Genomic DNA, 25,124 nt, shown 5'->3' on the forward strand with positions numbered 1-25,124 from the left:
TTGGTACCAATATTGCTGTCACTGTCAGTGTAGGCCTCCTCTGCCCCCAATCTATGTTTATGTAACCTATAAATGTTCAAGTTCAACAGAATGACCAAAACCATTAATGCGATACCAAGATTATTACAGAAAGAAGCTAAAGTAACCAGACTGAGAGTTATATGATCCTGGGGACTAGATTCAGTTCATTGTGGAAAATGTGAGTATACCATAAGAAAATGGTGAAAAGTAAAATTGTTTTTTTTTTTTTTAAACTACCTGTATCAGTAGAGGCTAACAATTTGGAGTTGAAGAGGAATGAAGAAAGCAAGGAAAAGAAGCATCCATTCAGATGCAATGTTCATGTTTGACACTGCCAGTTTCGATCACCTAGACGCACATATAAATGGTATATAGAACGGGCTCAAAGAAGAAGGAAGCTCTTTGGGATGAAGTCCCCATTAATTTAGATTGACTTGACTCAATAAGTAGTGGTACCTCTGACTTCCTCAAATTCTCAGCCTGACAACTCACGCATCCATAGGACAAAAGAGTAAAAGTCACTCTATAATATAAAATCCTAATAATAATGCCATTTATGTACAAAACTCACTCTACAACATTGATTATTGGAATAATTCATATTTTATTGAATCCGCTCCAGACAGTTACGAGTATTATGTAAGAAAGAACTTTTAGTTTGTTAATCATCTCAGAGTATCTCCTATTATCATTAAGTTTGTAGATTTTGATTAGATTAAAGTTGTATATTCATATCTTTATTTCTTCTCAGTTGTATTAATCCATCAAAATATAAGAAATTCTTTTCTCGCTCTCTTCTTCTCTAACTTTCTCTCTTGTTCTATTTCGCTTTATCATTTCACAGCCAACAAAAAATGATTTTTCCCCCTATAAAAATTGCCCCTTTTTTCATCACTCATCTTTCAGACTTTCACACACATTTATGATGCTTACCAACAAGTCATCCGCAAATAATTTCTCATTGAGAATCTCAAATCTCAAGTAGTGCTGTTGAAAGACTAATTATTTGGTGCTAATCGACATTTGCTTGCATGTTTAATTGTAATTATAATTGAGTAAAATGTCAACTCATATGAGGTTAGTAGGTGGGCAGGGAAGAATAGTAATATAATTACATGTTGGTGTTTAAAATGTTAGAATACCTAGAAGGTGAGAAAGGTCGATTAAAAAAAAAATTGTTTCAAATAAATTAATTGAATTCTGGGCACAATTAGTTGCCAACTCAGAATTAAGTTGGCATCAATTTAATTTGGTGTTATTAAAGCATTTGGTAAGGCGCTCGATCAAGTTGAATTTTTTTTTTTTAAAATATCCTGTATTAATATTGCTAAGCAATACGTCCAAAAACCTGCCTCCTAGCCTGGGCATAAAATTAAGAGAAATATCTCACTCTTTGTTGGTAATCAACTTCGTATGTTCAATAATATCTTCAGAAGTCTCTATTGATCATCGCCTTCCCTAAACATAATTGATTTAGCATTTTGAACTTCATGTGGTTTGAAAGAAAATTAAGCGCAGGGGATTAGTCTACCATGAAGCCGAAAATGCCATTACAAACAAACTGAGAACCAACAAAAAACAGTCTATTGTCCACTGTACAACACACTCAAGACTTCATAATTGGAAATTCTACAAGCTTATCTAGCATGTGGGCCTAATGATGAATCAATCTGAAAAGGATTCAAAGAACTTGTTTCCAGTGAATTATTCCTGGACCTTCTCATGCTGCTCTCTGATCTTTCATGGCTTATTTCTGAAGCCAAACAGTCCTTTAGCTCAGTCAACACTTCACTTATCTCAGGCCTTTGGATTGCAGTAGGTTGGGCGCAGGACATGGCAATTTCTACAAGTTTCCACGCTGAACTTCTATTGTACTGTCCTTCTAACCTTGGATCAACTATGGAGTCAATATCTCCATTGTTAAGTTTAGGATTAACCCAATCAAGTAATTGTATCTTGATTCCAAGTGATTCTGGTTTCATTGCAGGTTGTCCAGTGATTAGCTCAAGCAGAATTATCCCAAAGCTGTAAACATCACTCTTTCTATTCAAATTTCCAGAGCTTCGAAATCTACATATGAAATAAGAGTCAATAGTATGATCTTTATTTTCTTCATTTCATATGAAATTTACCAAGAGGATAGGCGAATCTATGCTTTGAGCTCCTATCTTTAGCACTAGGTAAATGGTTGAAAGCACTGGGATTCTAACTAAAGTCTCAAAACTTTGTTTCTGATATATATGCGTGTGTGGGTGTGGGTGTCATGCTGCTGCAGTTTATTAAGCCACAAAATGATGAGACTCCTGCAGAGATTTCATGTATAAAACAAGATATTTGGTAAAAATTTGTAATCTACAATGCTTACTCAGGATCAAGATAACCCAATGTGCCAGCTGGTCTAGTTGATATATGACTATCATGTTCATTTTCAAAAGATCTACACAGTCCGAAGTCAGAAATTTTAGCTTGCATGTTCTCATCCAACAAAAAATATGGAGGTCTTCAAGTCCCTGTGAACTATGGGAGGCTTGATACCATAATGCAAATACTCCAATCCTGCATTTCCATCAAGACACCCATACAACACCTTTAGTATGTTAGTATAGAGATGATTAGTGAGAAGACTAGGAAAATAGAAGCCATTAACAGAAAGTACATGTGAGGTTTCGCATACCAAATGCAACATCCAGGGCAATTTGAAGTCTATCAAACCACTTCAAAACAGTTGTATTTTCATCTGCAGAGTGCAGAAAACAAAGTATATGTAAATCAAACACACGTCTTCAACAAAAACTTACATCCCTTATTGTATATTATCTCCAGTCCTTAATATAAGAGCTGAATAACTAATTTAGGAATATTAAGAAAATTAGTTAAATTGGTTATTTGTCACAAATGTGTGTTGATCTCCCTAAACTATCCTCTTTCAATCATTTCCATTACATGATTAGAATTGTCCCTTGGTGGGAGCTCCTTGCAATCAATAGGGATATTTCGACAAAAGATGAGAGGTAAAATATATTGAAATCTTATATTTAGGATCAAATTTAACTTCCCAACTAGCTCTTATATTATTTGGAGGTAGTAATTTATTTCTCTTCCAAACCAAATACTTTTCTTAAATCCTTTTCAAAAGAAAAAAAAGGAAATCAGGCATCTACATTGGCATAAAAAATAATCTTCAACAGGTAACATCAAGAATTTCTCTTCAACATAGCAAAGTAGAAAGCTTATACGAAGTTCTTGTCTTTTGGTGACAACATAAACTAACCTGACAACAGCTGTTGCAGATTCCCCTTTGCCATATATTCATAAATCAATGCTTTCACATCACCTTCTTCACAGTACCCCATAAAAGAAACCAAGTTTTTATGATGAACGAAAGTCAACAAATCTACCTGCCGTTTGAAGTTTAACATCATGAATTTAAGGAAGATGCTGAAAATTCTGAAGTCTTTGTTTTCTAAACAAAACTATGGGGACAAAGAAAAAGTGATAAACGAAAATTGCCTCAGGCATATGATTGTGGCATCAAACCTCTGAGTGAAACTCCCTGTATCCTTGCCTTGATGTCTGAGAAAGTAACTTCACTGCAACTTCTTTACCATCTTGCACTGTGCCAAGGTAAACTTCTCCAAACCCACCTTTCCCAATAACAGTTTTGAAGTTACTGGTAATTCTAGTAACCTCTCTCAGAGAAAATACTTGTTTCTTTGAATTCTCCCGCCCTTCTTTCTTAAATGCTATAAACATCACATTCACAGAAGCAATGTAAATAACCATAACCACACAGTTCACAATATTTCTTTCAAAAAAAAAAAAACGGATACGTAGATTCTTAAGTCTTGTCTCTTTCTTTTCCCTTATAAAATCCGGAAAAGCTGATAGACAATTGGAACTGTAATGACTATATCCCAGCATAGATGGAACATTAATTTGTGAAACAAGTTCAAAGGCTACAATGAGAAGAGAAAGAAAACTCTGTTCTATGATAAATAGGATTTCTTTTGATATTGAATCAAGCTTGTTTAATGAAGGTGGACTATAAGGAATACCAGTTCATAAAACCATGATATAAAAAAAATTATTGCCTCAAACACTGCCAAAGATATAAGAAGCAGGAAATTACCTCCTTGCTTCTTCCTTTTGATTCTCATGTTCATCAGATAAATAAGGACGGTCATTATTAAAACCGCTATGGATGCTGCTATACATGCAATGAGGAGGGTAGCATGCTTCTTTGTTCCACATGATTCAGCCAGACAAAGGCCCGGATTTCCTTCCAAACTAGCCCAAAATAAAAACACAGCTTAATATGCAAGAGTGTCAAATACCATTAAGTAATTAGACTAATAATTTAAACCTCAGAAACCATAATTTGGCATTGGTATCAAATAATGGAGCTACATCACGGCAAGACTACTCATGTTTATAAGATCAAATGACAAGTCAAATGTAGGAAAAGAAACGCCAAAATTTGGACAAGAAACTTCTTGGTTATAGTAGATTTACTTAAAGAAGAGAAAGAAACCTCAAAGACAAAGAGGCTTCGGACTTCAGCCTTAGTGGCTTGGGGATTGAACCTGTGAGCTGATTCCCTGTTAAATTACTGTAGAGACTTTATGATAAATATGGTGGAAGGACATGGCTGAGGAAATTACGATGGGAATGCTAAATGATCTTAACTTACAGGACTTTCAAATCTGGTAACTGTGCAAAATATTCAGGCACTTCTCCTGTCAGGTTGTTATATGATAAATCCCTGCATAAAAGTTATCATTTAGATAAGCAGAGTGAAAACTTTGCAAGTTGATAGCCTCTGAAGCCTTGTGGATATAAAGAAAAATGAGGATTTACAAGGTATGTGTCAAAGACACTAAAACTTACAAGGACCTCAGTTTAATGAATTTTGAAAATGAATCATCTATCCTCCCTGTTAGTCCCCTTGAACTCAAGTTCCTGCTTGAATTGCAGAATGAATCATTTTCTTGCCATTATTAAACATACGAATAAGAGAAAAGCAGAAGCTGAAATGTATTGCAACACGAGATATTGTATATTGTTCAAAAATGATGGACAGATCTAGAAAATTATTAATAAAATATAAGCATATCAAAGATGAGTTCTACTGGAAAATTCATCCAGCTTGTACACATGCCAATTCATAATTGGTTTGGTAGATATATCTAAGAACTTTTCCCGCAATATCATGGTCATTAAGATTGAGGATCTAATTAACAACAAAATGATACCATCATCATCATCAATAACAATAATTAGACTTATTCTAATGTGTAGGATTAGTTATAAGAATAGAACAAGGACATACGATTTTTATCAATGACCAGTTCTTCAAATACATCTCATGACAGGAATCAAAGTGATATATTATCATTAGCAGACAAAAAAAAGTTATTTTATCTTATATTATTGCTTATCTAGTTATAACTTTTAGAAGCCAGTACTGTAGATTAATATCTTCAACAGTTAAGCATCTCTTTTCAAACTTGCGTGATTCAGAAGAAAACAAGAGCAGTACTCACAGTGAAGTGACCCTTGGATTGGCATCAGATGTGCAAGCGACCCCTTCCCAAGCAAGACTAGCTGGAATGCATGGATCTCCTTGCCAATTTATGATGTTATAAATACTTTTGATTCCCTGAATTGCATCAACTTTGTTGGCCAAAAAAAAAAAATTGCATCAACTGTTGTTTTTAGCATTAATAACTATTTCAGTAGTTCAGTAAGTTTAAGCTTGATGAATGAAGAGTGCCAAAAAAGAAAGGACAAAAAAGCTGATAGGACCCTCTTCTAAACAAACTTACAACGACAACAAAAATCAGAAATAAACAACAAAGAGTGGGGAAACTTGAGATTGATAATGGTTTTACTGAATAACAAGGGAATAGATGACTCTCACACACTGATACATTAGCTACAATGAAAGTGATGATTACAAAGTAACAAGGAATAAAACAAGATACACAGAACAAGATACAACACAATGAACCAATAGACTTGCCAAACTTTCGAGAGGTTGGCTCTCTCCACCCCAAGGGCCAAGATCACAGTTCAAATTCTTCACACCCTTTTACTGCTCAGCCGAAGATAAGATTTATAGACCCCAAAAAGTAACTTTCACAACCCCCAACTCATGGACTTTGACTATAGCAATCCTATAGCTGCCCTACTCTTTACTTCTTTCTTCAGAATAGCAAGTCAAACTTCTACCCAACAAAAAGTATTTTTCCCTTTCCATGCATTTTTCCCTAAACTTTCAAAAGTGATCCTAACAAGAGCACTAAGCGCTAAAGAATTTAAGCGCGGGTAGCAAAACAAGAATTTGGGTTTATGTAAATTTACCTAGAGTCAAAATTGATTGAGTCAGCCATGACCAAATCAACTATTATTAAGCCAACTATTTTTAACATAACACGAACCTATTGCTATTCCTACAGTTATTTTATACAAAAACCAACAGTGAATTCTATACGTATATATGCAGAAAGAGATATCAGCATCTTTCTGGTACAAGTAATCAAATGCAATAAATCATCCGGAAAAGAGGGGTGTTACCATCTTCTTGATAAGTTTCTGAATTAAGTTGTTTTAGTCCTCTATAAATCTCAAAAGCATTGATCATGGCTGGTAAATCAGATTCTGGGGTGGGATTGATGGAAATACGAAGCTGGTTTGCTTGCGTGATATTCCCAACAATTGTGAGTAGCTTCAGATATTGAGTAGTAATGGGCTCCGAGAGGATGCGACCATCATTGAAAGTAATATTCATGATCCTTTTCTGATTTGTTGCTTGCTTATCAAATTCAAAGAAGTAAAAGTAACAGAAGTACTCGTTGGAACTATCAGTTTGTTGATCAGAGTAGATTTCCATGGTAGGGTGCAGGCTCGTGGACAGTATTGCAGTCTTCAATACTTGTTGCGGCAGGTTATTAGTACTTTGTGTTCCATTTAAGTCAATAATTACTGATGTGGTGGCTATACTTGAACTGCCGAAGGATCTTTTAAACCACACACGACCATATGTATCATCTTTAAACCTGCGTTTACCAAACAGAGAACAGAGTCGAAAACAAATATTTATAAGATGTAAAGTGTAACTTGATTTGATGTGGGAACTGGGAAGCATAGAACTCATATAAAATTGAGAAAACACGCGCGCGCTCGCATGGTGGTGTATTTCAATGCTTGATTTTGACCAAGGGTCATACACAGACGTGTACCTGATGAACCTGTCGTCTCCTGGCTTGCTAGGGGTAGACCGGGTCAAGAGATCCAACGGAATCGAACTGGAGATTTGATAAATATTATCACCGAGAAGCCATAATTCCAAGGACGAAATAAAAGGAACACCTTTTCCCGTTTTAACAAGACACACACTTATGGTGTCTGCTAAGGCAACAAGAATAACCTCAACAGAATAATACGACGTGATATCGTCAAATTCAATAGTCTTCCAGAGATTGACACCAAGATACAAATCAAAAATGGGTTTTTTGTTCTTCAAGTCATAGTTTCCATAAGCAAAGAAAGCTCTGACAATGTACTTGCTGTTTCTACTGGAAGTGAGAGTATAGCAGTTCCTTTTTCCATCTGGAAAACTTCTCAGTGTGTTAAGTTGCTTCGACATTTGGGATTTGGAGAAGTTGTATGGTACGTTGTGATTCTGGCCTGTTTCTACAAAACCTGAATCTGGTTTATACCACATGTTGCTCTCACTGTCTTGGTACGCCTCCTCCACCCCACAATCTATGCCTATGTGATCTACAAATGTTCAAGTCAAAATAGAAACAGAGCCTCGTTAAAGAAGCTTAATATAGAAAACACATAATGGAGGAAGATGCGAGTTAACTAATAAGAAAAAAAGAAACCATTTTAAAAGAATGCAAGGGAAAGTGCAATGCTAAAATGTGGGTGTTTTTGCTCTTGTACGGGACAATTATGCGGACGAAGAGGCAACTTGCCTGAATCATCAGAAGAGGCAACTTTGGAGTCTGAAGCCATCCAGCTTGCGTTGTGAAGAGGAATGAAGAAAGCAAGTAAAAGCAACGTCAATTCTGATGCAATCTTCATTGTTTGCCACTGCCACTTTCGGTTCAAATGCCCACTGCTTCATAAACACAACTGAGAAAACGAGTCCAACACACCGCGTTCTGGCGAAGTACGTATCCATCACTGCGAGGAGCATAGATTGACTTAACGCCACCATGTGGGGCCCATTACCCAGTTCGAATCCAAACCGACGTTACTTTTTAAAATGTTTTCTTTTTGGGAAATAACCATAGAAAGCCGCTGGAATAAAAAATTATAAATTAGAACTCATGACAATATCAATATGAGTTTTGATAATAACTTTTAAGAATCGGTCCTGTGTGCAATTTTTTTTTATTTTAACAGTTTTTTTAAACGATTTTTCCTTTTTTTTTAAACTACATTTTAAAATATTTGAGGAGGCTAATATTAGTCCATCAGCTTCAAAGACTCATGTAAGGGAAAGCAACTAATTTATAAATATTTAAAAAAAAAAGTTAAGTTAACTATTTACAATAAATATAGCTTGATTTTTTTAAAATATTTTTTAATCATTACCTCTTGGATAAAATCCTTCTTTACTCAATCTAATTAATAGGAACATTTTTTAAAAATTATAAATTTAACAAAAAATAATATTAAGATTTTATATCTAAAACTAAAATAAATTCATTAATTAGTTCACATTTATTGCCAAAAGAAATATTATATACCAGAAATAAAATTATTGGAATAAGAGAGACTGTGCACACATATTTTTAGTTTTACCTTTAAAAGGCTACTCTATTTAACATTATTTTTTCAATACATCTATTTCACAGAATTCTCAAAGTTCTTATAACTTTCATAATATGCCTCAATGTCTTGTCGTATATCACATTTAAAATTTGCGGTTGTTATATCCTTCAAAATAATTTTAAAATGTATAGCCTCTTGTAATAAGTAACTCTATTTTATGGTTTACACAACTTTTCTTTCCATTTATCTTTTAGCTATATGACTTTTGCAAACAAAATTATTTGTATTTTAAAATTTTAAAGACAACATTAATGGGCCATTTAGTCCCATGAAACATTTTTTTTTATTATTTTTTCGGTTCTTGATATAAAACCTATTTAACTAATTTAATTAGATTAAAAAAGTTAATTAATTATAAGATATATAACATATTTTTTAAAACATTACAATTATCTTGTATAATATCCTCCTTTCTCCTACTTGATTATGATTGAGGAAATATCTGTAGAAATAATTTAAAAAATTGATAAATATGAAAAATAGATCTTACATTTAAAACTAAAATCAATGTAATAACTAAGTCATATATTAAGAACAGAAGAGTAATATTTTTTTCTTAGGAAATAAGGTTGAAGACAATATTAATTATTAAATAACAATGATTCTTATATGTGGATTATTTTTTTAATTTATGAGATAAAATTTTTAATAAATAATATCAAAAATTCAAAATGGAGGTGCGTGTAGACTGTAGACACGCACACATATAGGTGGGGTGATAATACTGATGAGAGACAGCTTGCTGAGACACTGATTGGGGAAAAAACTTCAGAGAGAGACAACTTTTTAGATGGAACAAGAAACCACGGCATTGAATTCCCTTTTCATGTTCAATGCATGTCAAGGCAGGAGTGGACCACCAGAACAGGTACGACACTTGAATAATACGTGTGTGTGTGTGTGAAGAAACATGTTTTAAAACTACCAACAAGAGTTGGTCCAGTTGATAAGGAATCGGCTCATAACCCACAAGGTCGTGAGTTCGAATCCCACTGCCGATGTGAGGACCTTGTTGGTGGGCGATCTGTAAGTACCTCTATAAGCGCTCTCTGAGCCTGGAGGCATGCCCTGGTCCTGGTGAGCCCCCGGGACCCAACTCACCTAAACTTTTCATTACCAAAAAAAAAACGTTTAAAACTTGAAGGAAAAAGAATTATTTTTTAATAGGCACAAGGATCATCTTATTAGAAGCAATCATGTTTGAGATATTATCAGACGTTAAATATAGACATTTGTTTTAATAGAGATTTGAATATTGGTTCATCACACTATGAGAAATTAACCTCTTCTATTAAATTCAGTTTCTGTTGATAAAGGATAAAAGAATTGCATTATTATTTTTTTCAATTAAAGAAGCAAACATTTTAATTACAACTTCTCACTTGGAAAGGAATCTTCGTTTTCCCTAAATCGTGAGGCTATTGGCAAATCTTTATTGATTCTAAGAAAACATATTGGGCCCTCAAGAATAAGAAAGTTATGTCTACATTGTTGCCGACAGAGCAAATGGGGAGATCATTGGGAGAATGCACCCGTACGGCTAGCTCCAATTTTCCAACGTCCATTACGGTTCACGGGAACAAGGAATACAAAAGTTATGGGAAAATCATAAATTAAGATCAGTGAGTCAAATTCTCTGTTAGATCTAGCTCGTAACTCTATCATTTTTAATATATTATCATTTTGATCTTTTAAAGAAAAAAAAAAGGTTAAATTCTCTACTTATCTAATTCCACACTCTGTTTAATGTACCTTTTCCTAGTATTGATATTTGAACTTGTCACAATTTTTGTTGCGTTTTGGTTTTTCAACATGAACTCTCAAAGACTGCTTAGGCTACTTGAATATGTCATAGTATTGTATTATTTTCCATTCTTAATATAAAAGCTAGTTGACTAATTTGAGTAAATTATAAAAATTAGTTAAATGAGTTATTCATAATAAATAGATATTGTTTTTCTTAAAATATTCTTATTAATCAAATGTATTAGTGAGAACTACTATTATTATAAGAATTATTTTTAAAAAATGAATAAATATGATAGATAAAATGGTTTGGAGTCTTATATTTAGAATCAAAATAAAAATTAAAAGGCTTTTAATTAAGAATCAGAAGTAGTATATGACGTAAAAATCAAATGCAACTCCCAATACACTTGAATATTGAATGCGAAGCCAAGTGGATGCTAGCTAAAACATGATCCATATAGATAAACCATCAGGAACAAGACCTATCCATAAGACAGTGATGCTCCTCAATGGAATTTACTTTTTATGCAAACTCCAAAACAGAGATATGTATTGCTTTTGTTCTTATTAAAAGTTACTTGTAACTGTTGTTAACTAGGACCGCCGCTTGTGCCTAGCTATTTCTTTACAAGCTGTAGCTTGCCTTTGTTACTCAAAAAAAAAAAAAAAAAGTTACTTGTAACACATTTTCAATTAAAGAATGCATTAAAGTGACATAATTTTTTAAATTCACTCTTATTAAAATTTTCTTTGTTTTGTTTTTATGGAAAGGCAAAATGCATAATAAAATAGAGATACAAACTCAAAGGTTCATTACACTAGAAAAAACAGGACTACTGTTAGCTAGGACTGAATGCGAAACCGAAACAGCTACTTTAAAATGATCAAAAGTAAAAGTGCAAGAGCTGCAGAAAGTCGGAGATGATGACATCCTGTGATTGTGCTTTGAGGCAGATGGAGACTTGCTTTTTAATTGAGAAAATGTCTAATTTTTCTCGAATGGCTGCCTCATGAAAAGGAGAGTTGGTATCCAAACCAAAGCTGCCCTTAAAAAACAACGGAGGAGGTTTCTCTTGAAACATTTGAGTTTTCTTCAGGAAACCTTGATTAAAGACTGGCCGTGGGATTTTTCTTCAAAGAAGAAGAGAAGCGAAAATTTGGAACTTGCATATTATTAAAAAAGAAAAATTAAAAAAAAAAAGGAACTTGCCTTGAATGGAGGGAACTTCCTTGACTTTACCCAACAGAACAACGTTGCATGGTGATTGAATGGAGGGAACTCATTCGGATTTTTATTCTGTGTTCATTACTGTAATACAATCTAAACCATTCAAAATCTAACATAGATGGTTCAGATTTAAAATGTTTAATATATAATTTTTTTAGTGATAAATTTTTTTTTAAAGATATGTTAGTTATGATATTATATTTATTTTAAATTCTATATCTATTAAACTAAAAGTTGATTAAAATATATAAAAAATTTAAATTCAATCTGAACCATCTAAAATCACTCTGGATTGTCCAAATTGTGATGAGCACTCCGTGCTTATCATTGTTACGAGAATGAAATGTGCTCCCGAACTCATTCTTGACTTTATTAAAATGGTGCGCATAAATGATGAGCTCTTGGTGCTCATCATCATGCCTAGCACCAAAACTGAGCCCATATTTAGAACCAATTTTTTCTCCTACAAGTAGACTTATAATAAGAATAAGAGTGGTAATTAATATGATGTGCCACAACATGGACATGTTTTTAGTGGTTGGAAACAAGCCAAATGCAGAAACTTAACATCTAATGCACTTTAATTTCTATATGAACCAAGCAACTGACTCACAGACATACCATGAACAGAAACAAACACACCTCACAATTACCCCCACCATATAAAATAACATATTGTCTAACACAATAAGTAGCGTCCCAATGTGTAACAGAAGATCTCATGTGAAGACCTGAGATTTGTTCTTGTGTAGCCTCACTGGCTTCCCATTTTTCTATTGAACCAGGACCTTTCATGGATATCGTCAGGGTAACTGCCTAATTAAGAAAGAGTTATTATTACATCGTCTATGAATTTAATGAAGTAATGGACGAAAGATCAATGATTATTACCTCATGTCCAAGTCTAAGAAAAATCGAAGCTGTGTGATCATACCTAGACTTCTGCCATGGCAGTACTTCCAACAATGAAATGAAGGGTGTTCCTTGGCCTGTGTTCGCAAGACATGCGTTGATGTCGTTATCAGTTGGAGAGACATGAATGACCTTGAAACGTACAATGTCTCCATCTGATGAATCTGGGCCTGTTTGGAATAGTTTATAAATAACTTTTTAATCATAATTTATGAACTACAAGGTTAGCATGTAAGAGGACTTATATGAAACATGTTTATAAGTGTTTTTGAACACTTTCTCAAACAGGCTCTCTATCATCGTCTGCCAAGTAAGAAGATTTGGTTTTCAGGTCTATGTTATCCTCTGTTGCCCCACAACCAATCCTTATGCTGTCTGTAACTAGAAAATTAGAGTCGTATAAAAGCCAACATCAATATCAATGCAGCCCTGGTTTCAAACAACAGTCACTTTGATGTTATCTATATTTAGATTAAAAACTCAATAAATAGCCTATATTACAACGAAATGCAATGATATTTTATTAAAATACCTAATTTATTATATCACCTCCTCTGATCCTGTAAATAGAACTCTTTTAACCAATTCACAGAATTAACAGAATCAAGTTAAATTTTATTTTTTTTTTCCGCCGCAAATATAGAATGGAGATGGATGTGAGTTACCCTAACTTTATTTCATTTCTTTTTTTTTTCCCGAAAAGACTTTCAGTAATTTCTCCGTTGTTTTCATTCTATTTTCTCTAAAGAGGGGTAATTTAGGATAGGGACACACAATTTTTACATGATAATGATAAATAACTAACTTAGTTAAATATTTTAACATGTATAAATTAATTAATTAGGTTTCACATTTAATATTTGAGAGAGTAATACTTCATGTATCAATAATTTGTACTATTATTCTAATATTGCTCTTACTCCCTCGATTCAAAATTATATAAGGCATTTTTAACTAATGACTTTTAGCATATCTAATTAAGTTGGAGCTTTATTAAGGGGTATATATTTTGGTGAAAATATTTAAACGGAGTGAGTAACACCCAGTCCTAGTGAGTCATGCTCAAGCCTAGCCAAGCACATACCAGACGAAAAATAAATAAAATGAAATAAAAGCCAAGCAACACACGAGTGCGTGCTTAGAAAACTAACAAGTACAAACGGAAACAACCGAACAAATTTAATTTAAATTTAATTTAAATCAAAATAAATCTGACGAGTTTCACTATTATTAAGAACAACAATAAGAGAGTCTTAAGGTGAAAACCAAATTATAATTTCAAAAATAATTTTATGATATACAAAGTAAATATAATAAAAAAAATTTTAATTTACATAAAAATGTTTTTTAAAAGTGCTTATAGGGATTGCTAAACACCCCTAAGATGATAGGAAGTGGAGCCACATCACCATCTATTATTTGTATCAAAGTGAAATTCAGTCGAACATAGGTCTTTTATGAATACATTTGAATAGTTAAATCATCAATATTATTAATATATGATATATAGAAAAATTTCAACAAAAAAATACATGATACAAGATTTCTAATAAATTTATTATATTATTAGCAGTTCCAAATTACAGTATTTCTTGGATTTTCCGTTGCTGGCCGGAGAAGGGGGAAAACAAACAAGTACAAAAAGTTGTCGGCAGATAAGTCTCAGTCAATGCCAAGAACAAAAAGCAAACCGCGAGATGCCTGCTTTGGTTAAGCCAATAATTTTTTTCCCTCTCCATAGCATGCCAATGATTATATTGAGATTATTAATTTATTCTCATATAAAGAAATTTATTAAATTAATAAAATTTTTAAATATATTCTTATTAAAAAAAAATTCCTTTCTTTGTATTTACAAATAATTCTCACTTATCTCTTTTCTTCTTCCAACAGAAATTAAATAAAGACACACTAACCCCATCACTGAAAGTAATAACCATCTTTCTCTGCTGATTCTGTGACTTATCCTCGAAGTCATAAAAATGAAGGTACACATAGTAATCACCATCTGGATAATCCATGTTGATATCCAGGGAAGAATTAGCACCGCCAGGCTGAACAGCACTACTCAACACTTCTTTTGGCAGTTTGAAAGTATTTTCATCCGTATTGCTGTCAATAGCCATAGACGTATTGATTCGCACTGTGTTTCCCATTTGTCTATTGAACCAGGACCTTCCATAGATATCATCTGGGTATCTGCATAATTAAGAAACAGTTGTTTGTGCTGAGAAATGAAATTTTACAGGTTTCATGCCAAAAAATAAAAAGGAGGAAAATTTGGTAAAAAGTCCTGACTAAAAAAAACACAAATTTGAGTAAATGCAACTATTTTCAGTTAGTAAAACATATCTTTAATTATGTGCAAAAGTCATCAAAACAGAAAAATATGTTATTATGTTACACACAGCTGAAGATATGTTCTACATAACTGAAGAAAAATTGCACGTAATGAACATAATTACGTCCACTCAAATTTAGGTCTTTTTAGCTGATCAAATTTTTAAACAAGCACTTTTACCATTTTTTTTCCAAAAAAGAAACAGTTATTATTACCTGATGTGGCTTTACACATGAATTTAATGAAGTAATGAACAGAAGATATCTGATTATTACCTGATGTAAGTAGCATCTTCAGACATACCCAGCTTGGAGCGTGACATGAGAATTAGTAAACCCGAAGCTGTGTGATCATACCTAGAATTCCACCGTGGCAGTACTTCCAACAATGAGATGAAGGGTGTTCCTTGGCCCGTGTTTACAAGACATAAGTTGATGTCATCATCAGTTGGAGACACATGAATGACCTCGAAACGTGCAATGTCTCCATCTGCTTGGTTAATTGTCGCCCAGTAATTGACACCAATGGACAAATTGAACGATGGCATTCTTCTTCTATAATCGTAGTTCCCATATGCAAAGAATGCCCGTACGAGGTAGTACGTGTTTTTGGTTGGTGCGGGCACTGAGTAGCAATTCCTTTGCCCTTCTGGAAAGCTTCTTAATGTCTTCAGCTCCTTCCCAATCTGTTCTTTACTGTAACTAGCTGGTGCATCCCCGTGCTTTGCACGGGGAGAATTTCATACCACATACTCATATAACACGTGTACATTTCATAAATTCTGAATAATAAATGTTGCCATATGCAATCACACATATCACATTCATTTACAACATCACCACTTGAGTCAGGAAAAAACATTTGTATTGGCAGGATGGAAATTACCTCACAAAGTGTTAACATTGTAATTGTAGGATCAAACACAAATTAACGTACAAACAAACCTCAAGGCAAGTTGTTAAATATCTCCCTATAAACAACATTGATTGTTGTGTTTTGACAGCAACCACCGTTCTCATCAACCACAACTTTCAAACCATCGATTGACTTGACACGAGATAAGGCAACATAAAGCTGACCATGCGAGAAAACAGGCTTAGTCAAATATAACCCAACATTCTTTAACGATTGTCCTTGACTTTTGTTTATAGTCATTGCAAATGACAAAGTCACTGGGAATTGTCTCCTCCTTAAGCGGAATGGCCATCTACTTTCTGAGGGATTCATATCCATCCTATGTAAGAGGACTTTTTGGCTTATACTGCACCCATTCAAAGTTACTCCTTCAATGACATTCTTGCCTAGATGAGACACTATCAATCGTGTCCCATTACATAAACCTGCTGCTTGATCAATATTCCTTAATAACATAATAGGTGCACCAACTTTAAGGATTAACTTGTGTGGTGGCAATCCAGAGCTATTAATTGTATTGAGGAACTCTGTGGTATACAAGTTCTCAAAACAATCAGTATCTTCACTTGATTTGCATACTGTATCACAACTTAGGTACTCGTATGATTCACCAGGTAACATTTGGCACATGTACTCATTGAGCTGGTTCACATGATCGATGGTTGGAGCAAGTATAGCTCTATCACTGAAGAAATCCTGGTTGCCAAAATTGTATACTAAATCACCATATGTTGCAGAAACAATAGCTTCCATTGCATTTGTGTATTTGCTTATCAAGATTTCCTTCGGAATTTCTATCTGTACAACTCCATCATGAGGAAGACCAATCTTGCCATCACCAACTTCTAACAACCAGTTTGAGAACTTTTGTATTTGGATCTGACCATCTCCTGAAGAGGACGTTAAACGCATGTTCTTGGTCAACTTGAAGATTGTGCAGTGACGCCATAGGTGTGAAGAACTAATACTTGCATTAACAACAACAGCTCTTGTTCCTTTTGGTATTACTGGTAATATTTGACGAAAATCACCCCCCATTAACATACATTTCCCTCCAAAAGGTTTATTGGAATGCATGATATCTTTGAAGCTACGATCCACTGCTTCGATACAGTAACGTTGAACCATTGGTGCTTCATCCCATATAATTAACTTTGCACTCTGGATTAGATTAGCTAGAGGTGAATTTTGCTTAATTGCACAAACTGAGAACTCATTTACCTGAATAGGAATAGCAAACCTTGAATGAGCAGTCCTACCACCTGGCAGCAATGTTGCTGCTATTCCACTTGATGCCACAGTTATGACTATTTCTCCTTTAGCACGTAATGATGACGTCAAAGCATTCCATAAGAAGGTCTTCCCTGTCCCACCATAACCATACACAAAGAAGAAACAACCTGAAGATTCTGCAATTGAACTCATCACTTTATCAAATATCTTTCTCTGCTCATCATTCAATGCATTTACTAATCTCGTAGCTTCATGTTGTAAGTCCTCTTTGTTGTAGTTTAGTTCTTGGAGTATAAGATGATTGCTTACATCAATCGTTGGGGTATCTAATGGTAACGGTAGGGAAGGAAAATCAAGCAGACTCTTACCATTTGCTTGCAAAAGCTTCTCAATATCTCTTAATGCGACTTGTTCCTTTTGATCCAATGTAACCAATTGCCCTACATATAAGAATATCTTATTTGATAAGTTTCTTAATACAAAAAAAAAATCAAGTTCAAAGTTATTAGTATGATATATTAATAATGTACTCACTTGAGATATTAGGATGACCATGTGGAATGTAGAGCAAATCCTCCGATAGCACTTTAGACGTTCCTTGCCAGACTAAATCAGGACGACTGAGGCAACCACTAAGGAGCATGCTGACAAACATTTTGCGTAATGATGTTCCTGTTGCCCATATAGCTGCTTCCTTGATAGCACAAATGAACTCTTTGTCGTCATCTAATAAACCAAGTGCAAAGCATGCTTCACGAAATGTTGGGTACAATACATCATTTAAAGTCCTTATCTCCTCGTATGATCTTGGTCCTCTCACTTTTGTTAGCAGGATACGCAAATAGTACAGTTCACCTGATGATGGTGAAGCGTTCGTGATCCTTCCAACTGAGAATCCTTTCTTCCTAGGTCTCCATTCTCGTTTATCTTTATGGTAAACAAAATGATTCGGGAATTCAGCATAAGTAAGAGTTCTTGCTAATCCCCCTTCTTGATTGGTCTTCATCCATGCTAGAAACTGTGACTCGCACACACGTGGTTTATTAAGTAAATTTGTGACATCATCATTGTTTGAATAAATCACAAGCTGTTGGTTTGGTAGATGGTAGCTCAACCTCTCAATAGAAGGATGTCTATGGCACTGAGTAGCAATTCCTTTGCCCTTCTGGAAAGCTTCTTAATGTCTTCAGCTCCTTCCCAATCTGTTCTTTACTGTAATTCGACAATACCATGTGTGCTTCCCCGTATTCAACGAATCTATCATCGTCTGCCTGGTAAGAAGATTTGGTTTTCGGGTCTGTGTAATTCTCTCTTGCTCCGCAATCAATCCTTGTGTCGTCTGGAACTAGACAATTTGAGTAGAATAAGAACCAATATCAATATTAAATTATTAATACACAGGTTTGGATTCTCCCTACTTCTCTTCCCTTCCACTTCCCCACTTTGAAATTTAAACTGCACTCAGATTTCATATTGTATAAAATTATTAATTATTAATACTCCCCTGTACTCAAATAATGATCACTTTGGAGTTATTCATGTATTATGTTAAAAACTCAATAAATAGCCTATATTATAGATACAATCATATGATCCATTAGTTGCATATCATATCCAAAGTGAAATTCAATCCAAGCTTTTATGAGTATATTTGAATAGGTAAAAGGAAAAAATCTGAAAAAAAAAATCTCTAAAATTTCAAACTCCTAAATCAGGAATGACTACAAAAATAGGTTATTATTTGCTTTTTAAATGTTGAAATGTAATAAACAAGACTGATTTAAAATTTTAAAATTCAAATTTTTTTTTTTGGGATTCTCCCTAGGTAAAATAATCAATCAACATCAATATTTGATACACATTTTTCCACCGAAAATTAAATATGATATAAAATTTTGTTGGGAAAAAACATGATATTAAATTTATAATAAATTTATTACTTATAAAGTATGAGCAGTTCCAAACTACAGTATTCTTCTTAGATATTATATATTCTTTTGATCCTTAATGTAAAACCTAATCAACTAATTTGAGTAAATTAAAGATGCTAATTAAATTAGCTAATATACCACATTTTTTTTAAAAATATTATAAACATCTTCCTTAATTTCCTCACTTCCTCTCCTACTTGATTATTGTTGAAAAAATATCAATAGGACTAATTTACAAAAATAATAAAAATGTGAAATAGAGTTTGTATAAACAACTAATATTAGCTTTTTAATTAGGTTATACATTATTGGAAAGTAACACATAGCGGGCTGAAAAAGGGGAAAAAGCAAACAAGTCAGTCAATCCCATGAGCTAAAAGCAGCCCGCCAGACGCCAGGTTTGGTTAGCACTAATCTTTTCTATTGTATGTCAGTCATTGAGATAGATATAATAAGAGCAAAAATGTATTTAACTCGATTAAGAATTAAATTTAATTAATTTAATTGTTTTAACTGTTTTCTTAAAAGCAATGGTGTGATATATTTGAGGTGGGAATTAAGGAGACATCCATTATATCTATGTATTTCTCCCTAATGAGTTAGGTAATTAATGATGATATATAGGAAAGGCATATCTATTACATATTTACAATTATGTAATTATTACATAAAAATTATTTTTTTAATATTTATATTTTGCCTCATAAAAAAAATATTTATATTTTGACATCTTTGTCTTTATTTTAATTTTATCTAAACTAATTAATATAAATTTAAAAATATAAGTTTCCAATTAAAACCCTAATAACCAATCGTTTGAAAAACAAGAGCACCTCTTACTCATAGGATTACCAATAAATAAATAAGCACCACGCAATGGGCATCATCAAGTCTTGAATAAGGACTTAAAATCAGACTTGCAAACAATGAAGACCAAAAAAAAAATTCTTGACTTAATGATAATGAAGAATGAAATTAACTAACAAAGCAAGAGGGGGTGGGATGAAGAAAGGGTTAAATTTACCAGAATTGCCAGTCTGATGTGCCAGAGCTAGTGCTGAGCTGATGAGAAGGAAGAAGAAGAAGGAAGCAAAACCATGCAAGCCAGGAAGCCATTTTAGTGTCTTCTTGTTCTTCATCTTCGTGCTTAGTTAAGATTAGAGAGCTGAGACGCCTTGTGTTCTTGTGGGAAGCCGAAAGCCGAAAATGGTGGTGAGTGCTCACTGCTTTTGAGTACAAATTCTAGGAACGAATCAGCAGGCGGCTTCTATATGTTCGAGTAGTACTATTTATTTGGGAAAATGCCAGAAAAATGCACCTCCAACTCCAAAAGCCCAAAAACGTCCGCCGAATTTCAGTAATCCCGTTTTGGTACCAGCAGACCATTCTGGGATTATTTTCTTAGACAAAAAGACCAAACCGCCCTCACCCATTACAAAGCGTGGGCACCACATGGGCACCACAATAAACCGCACACCGAAGGAAGATAGGCGGGAAGGAAAGGAGAGAAACGTGCGCGTTCCAGCAGGTCGAAGGTGACGAAAACGTGGTGGTTCGAAAGGGTAAGTGTTTTTCTGGAATCATATGACTGTTTCATCCTCCATGCATGACTGTTGCGGTCTGTTTTCTTCATTTTGGTGGTCCTGCGTTCTGTATGTGGCGTTGAGGGTTCAGAGTAGGTAAGGTGCGGCATTACGTAAGGCATACGTTCTTCATATTGGGGTGTTGGTTTTTCCTTTTTTAGGTGTGAGAATGGTCATCAATCTGAACAAATGAGTTGATTACTATTAGATAAGGTTAGGGTTTTGGCCAAGTTAGTTTTGTCAGCTTAAGAGGGAGACGATGCTGCAGCAATCGTAAGTTGATTCATCTGGAGGTATTGGTTGTTGTTTTTAACTTGTGGGAATGGAACGTATGAGTCGGGTAGTGAGTGATAGAGTTAGCTTAGTCTGGGACGGTGTTTATAATGATCTGTTTTTGGGGATAGCATATGGTAGCTGAGGGAAATTGGAAGAAGCGCTGCGATGATCACGTATATAAGTAGGCTGAATATCCATAGTAATGAGGTTGTGAAGGGTGTTGTTAATAGTTAAAGTGGAGTTGTGAAACGATATATTGAAGTTGTTAACTTTGAAAGTAGCTGTGTTGGGTTTATGAAATATCCTTTTTACAGAGATGACATTGTGATGAAATATTTTCCTTGTTTGTTGCAGGGTATAATGCAGAATGAGTTGCAATATTGGGTCAACATATTCAAAGACACTTGCATTGATTTTTCATCTTGGTGGAAACTTTGTTAATAATGTTGAAGGTGAAATGAGATACAATGGTGGGAGTGTGAGAGTTAGAACGATAAAACAGGGGATAAGATACGAAGAGTTGAGGTTAATGATATTGGAATGGTTTGATATAGATGTTAATATTTGTGACATGAAATATACAGTGAGCCTCGATGATAAGGCATTAGTAGATTTGGTTGATGATAGTGAAGTTGATAATCTTTTTCAGTATAATGACACTAGTGCACATGTGTATCTAGCATTGAAGGAGAGTACACCGGAAGTAATGGATGATCCACAAATGTGAGACTTGTTTTTTTATGGTTATTTTAGTTGTTATTTGTTATATTGTTGTTGTGAATTTGCTAACAAAAGTTGTAATTATGCATGCAGCATTGACAACTACTTGGGATTGTCACAACAAATGTGTTTTTTGTCAAGTAGGGAGAATAATATGGACGGAACAGTTTGTGATGAAAATGGGGGTGACTGTGTAAGAGAAGGCGGTGGGGGATGTCATGTGAGGCTAGTAAGTACAGTAGAGATTGCACCAACACCAATGCCCGAGATGAATGCTGTGAAGTGGAAGGAATTGTTGTTAGGAAAGAAGCAAACTTTTGCAAATGCCACAGAATTCAGAAAGGCAGTATATAAGTTTAGTATTGCAGAAAACTTCGAGTACAAATATGTCAAAAATTGTGAGGAATGTGTGCATGTGAAATGCAAAGTTGAAGGTTGTCCTTGGCGGATAATAGCAAGAGTAGCTGCGAAGAGAAGTCCTTTCCTCGTTGTAACTCGACTGAGTAATGAACATGTGCATAATGCCCAAGAGATGATGCAAGTTACACATGGTGGAAGAGCAGCCTTGACATCATCAATTATCATTGAGGAGGTAAGGGATCACACTGAAAAGCGTCCAAATGAAATAAGGAGGACCTTGGCAAGGGATTATGGTGTGAAGTTGACATATAAGCAAGCATATAGGGCTAAGGAAAAAGCATTAGAGGAAATACAAGGGAGGCCTGAACAGTCATACATGTTGATACCATGGATATGTCAACGATTGAAGGAAACCGATGAGAAGACGGTAGCTGAATGGGTAGCAACTGTTAACAATATATTTGAGCGTGTTTTCATAGCATATGGTTGTTGCATAGAGGGTTTTTTGTCTGGGGCAAGACATATACTGTACATAGATGGAACACATTTGAGTGGACCATATAGGGGAACACTGCTATCAGCCTCAGCATATGACGCGGACAATGAATTGTTACCATTCGCGTATGCTATTGTGAAAGGAGAGACTTATGAGGAGTGGGCATGGTTCTTAAACATGATAAAACAGATAGTTGGTGCAATCCAATTAATTATTGTGTCAGATCGTCACAATGCAATAATAGGAGCTGTTGGAGCAATATTTGGAGGTGACCGTCATGCATACTGTTATAGACACGTGAAGGAAAATTTCAGCTCTGAAATGAATAAATTATACAGAGGTAGGAGGAGAACTAGTGGTATTAGTAAGGAAGTTGGATTAAAGTTGCTTGATGACATTGCATATGCAAGGGTTAACGTTGAGTTTGATAAGGCAATGACAAGGATGGGAAATTTCAGTCCTCAGTTACTTCAGTGGCTTAACAATCATGGTGATATTCATAAGTGGGCAATGAGCAAGTTTGCATATAAACGGTGGGATAACATAACAACGAACATTGCTGAGTCATTCAATGCTTGGATTGTAAAGGAAAGGCAGCATAATGTTGCCCAACTTATTCATGAACATCGTGAGAAGGTTGCAAGGAAGATGTTCGCAGCAAGTGTGGCAATGAGGAACTGGAGAAATGGTGTGGGTCCAAACATTGATGGAAAAGTGATGGAAAATGTGGCTAGATCGATTCATATGCATGGTGAACCTTATGGAGGTGGCAGGGTCTGTGTACATACTTCGCGTGGAGCCTTATATGTCAATGTTCAGTCACATGAATGCACTTGTGCTGCATGGCAAATGACAGGGATTCCGTGTCCACACGCTTGTGCTGCAATAAGGGTGGTTCATGCAAATGTGTATGATTTTGTGGAGGACTGTTATAAAATAACATCCCAAGAGAAGATTTATGGGAACACCATGATTCCAGTAGTGACAATTGACAGGCCTAATCCTAATGATTATATGCTGCAAAATATAGGAAACCAAGTGTGGCTATACCCACCTACAACTAGTAGACCTTCGGGAAGGCCAAGAATTAGGAGGCGGGAATCCCAATTCCAAAACAGGAAGATTTACCACTGTGGACAGTGTCATGAACCTGGGCATAGTAAAAGAACATGCAGAAATCCAAACCCAAGTTAAAATTGGTAGTCCACGTGTGGGTTTATTTTGTAAAGGTTATTTTTTGTTGTGGCTTGTAAATATTTTGCAACTCTTCATATTTTTTTGGATGAAGGGTTGTGTCATGTGGTAAGTCGACATCGTAAGTCACACATAGTCAGTGAAATGTGTATTTTGATGTCAGTGACAAGAAAACATTAAGTGGGGATGAAATATTAATGTTAGCCTGTCACTGATTGTAAGTACTGTCAGGAAGGATCTGGTTATAGGAAAATACCTATATTGAAGTTGTTATTTCCTTTAACTGTGTTGTTAACAATGACAGAAGTTGCAAGATGAGTCCCCTTATTATTCATGTTTGATATTGTTGCCTTATGTTTTATGTTTTTAAGTATGATCATCGTATATGAACTTCATTTGAACTGAGTTAAAAATATGGGTATTACTGATCATTTTGTTTTATGACAGTTGTTAAACTTTTACTCGAGTTGTTGAAACGTTATTTAGGGGTTGTTATATGGTTTACTGAAGTTGTAATATGGTGGGTTTAGTCATTATTGGAAATGCTGTTGGGAACGCATATTGAAGTGGGTTTAGTCCGTAAACACGTTTCTAAAGAGGGCGTAAGCACGCCTGTATACCAGGTGGTTAACAGGTATACCTGCGTTGTGATAACCTTATACTGACGTTGTTAAAAGGTTAACCGAAGTTGTGAAAAGGGTTTTTTCCCCCATCTTGAGGAAGCTGTTGTGAATACCGATACTAAAATTGTAAAAATTTAAAATAATGTTGTTAAGGCATACACTGGAGTTGTAAAATTTCTCCCCGATCTTCAACACGTTTCCAACGAGGGTACAAGCGTGCAAGGGACCCGTTAGCTTACGGGTATACTTGAGTTGTGAAAAACCTATACTTAAGTTGTTAAACGCTTCACCGAAGTTGTAAAAGGGGGTATTTGTTTCCATCTTCAGAAAGCTGTTGTGAAAACCTATACTGAAGTTGTAAAATCGTATAATAATGTTGTTAATGCATACACTGGAGTTGTAAAATTTCTCCCCGATCTTCAACACGTTTCCAACGAGGGTGTGGGCGTGCAAGGGACCCGTTAGCTTACGGGTATACTTGAGTTGTGAAAAACCTATACTTAAGTTGTTAAACGCTTCACCGAAGTTGTAAAAGGGGGTATTTGTTTCCATCTTCAGAAAGCTGTTGTGAAAACCTATACTGAAGTTGTAAAATCGTATAATAATGTTGTTAATGCATACACTGGAGTTGTAAAATTTCTCCCCGATCTTCAACACGTTTCCAACGAGGGTGTGGGCGTGCAAGGGACCCGTTA

General features: G+C 34.8%; 2 protein-coding genes and 1 pseudogene across 2 annotated transcripts; 1 reads left to right on the forward strand and 2 right to left on the reverse strand.

Annotated features, from left to right (window-relative positions):
* Positions 1-1,658: 1,658 nt before the first annotated feature.
* On the reverse strand, positions 1,659-8,175 carry LOC114715543 (putative leucine-rich repeat receptor-like serine/threonine-protein kinase At2g19230; annotated as a pseudogene).
* Positions 8,176-10,977: 2,802 nt separating this feature from the next.
* Positions 10,978-20,372, reverse strand: LOC114715527 (putative leucine-rich repeat receptor-like serine/threonine-protein kinase At2g19230). The gene is made up of 5 exons (XM_028900396.1): positions 20,202-20,372; positions 18,429-18,585; positions 15,374-15,763; positions 14,674-14,956; positions 10,978-11,058 (listed from the first exon to the last, which is right to left on the reverse strand). The coding sequence occupies exons 1-5, from the start codon at positions 20,314-20,316 to the stop codon at positions 10,978-10,980; spliced, it is 1,026 nt and encodes a 341-aa protein (XP_028756229.1). The 5' UTR covers positions 20,317-20,372.
* Positions 20,373-21,910: 1,538 nt separating this feature from the next.
* On the forward strand, positions 21,911-23,806 carry LOC114715528 (uncharacterized). The gene has a single exon (XM_028900398.1). It carries the CDS (start codon positions 21,911-21,913, stop codon positions 23,804-23,806), a length of 1,896 nt encoding a protein of 631 aa, XP_028756231.1.
* Positions 23,807-25,124: the final 1,318 nt, after the last annotated feature.

Source organism: Neltuma alba, unplaced genomic scaffold, assembly GCF_004799145.2.
Source record: "Neltuma alba isolate B1F8T4 unplaced genomic scaffold, ASM479914v2 tig00011597_pilon, whole genome shotgun sequence".
Lineage (NCBI taxonomy): Eukaryota > Viridiplantae > Streptophyta > Magnoliopsida > Fabales > Fabaceae > Neltuma > Neltuma alba.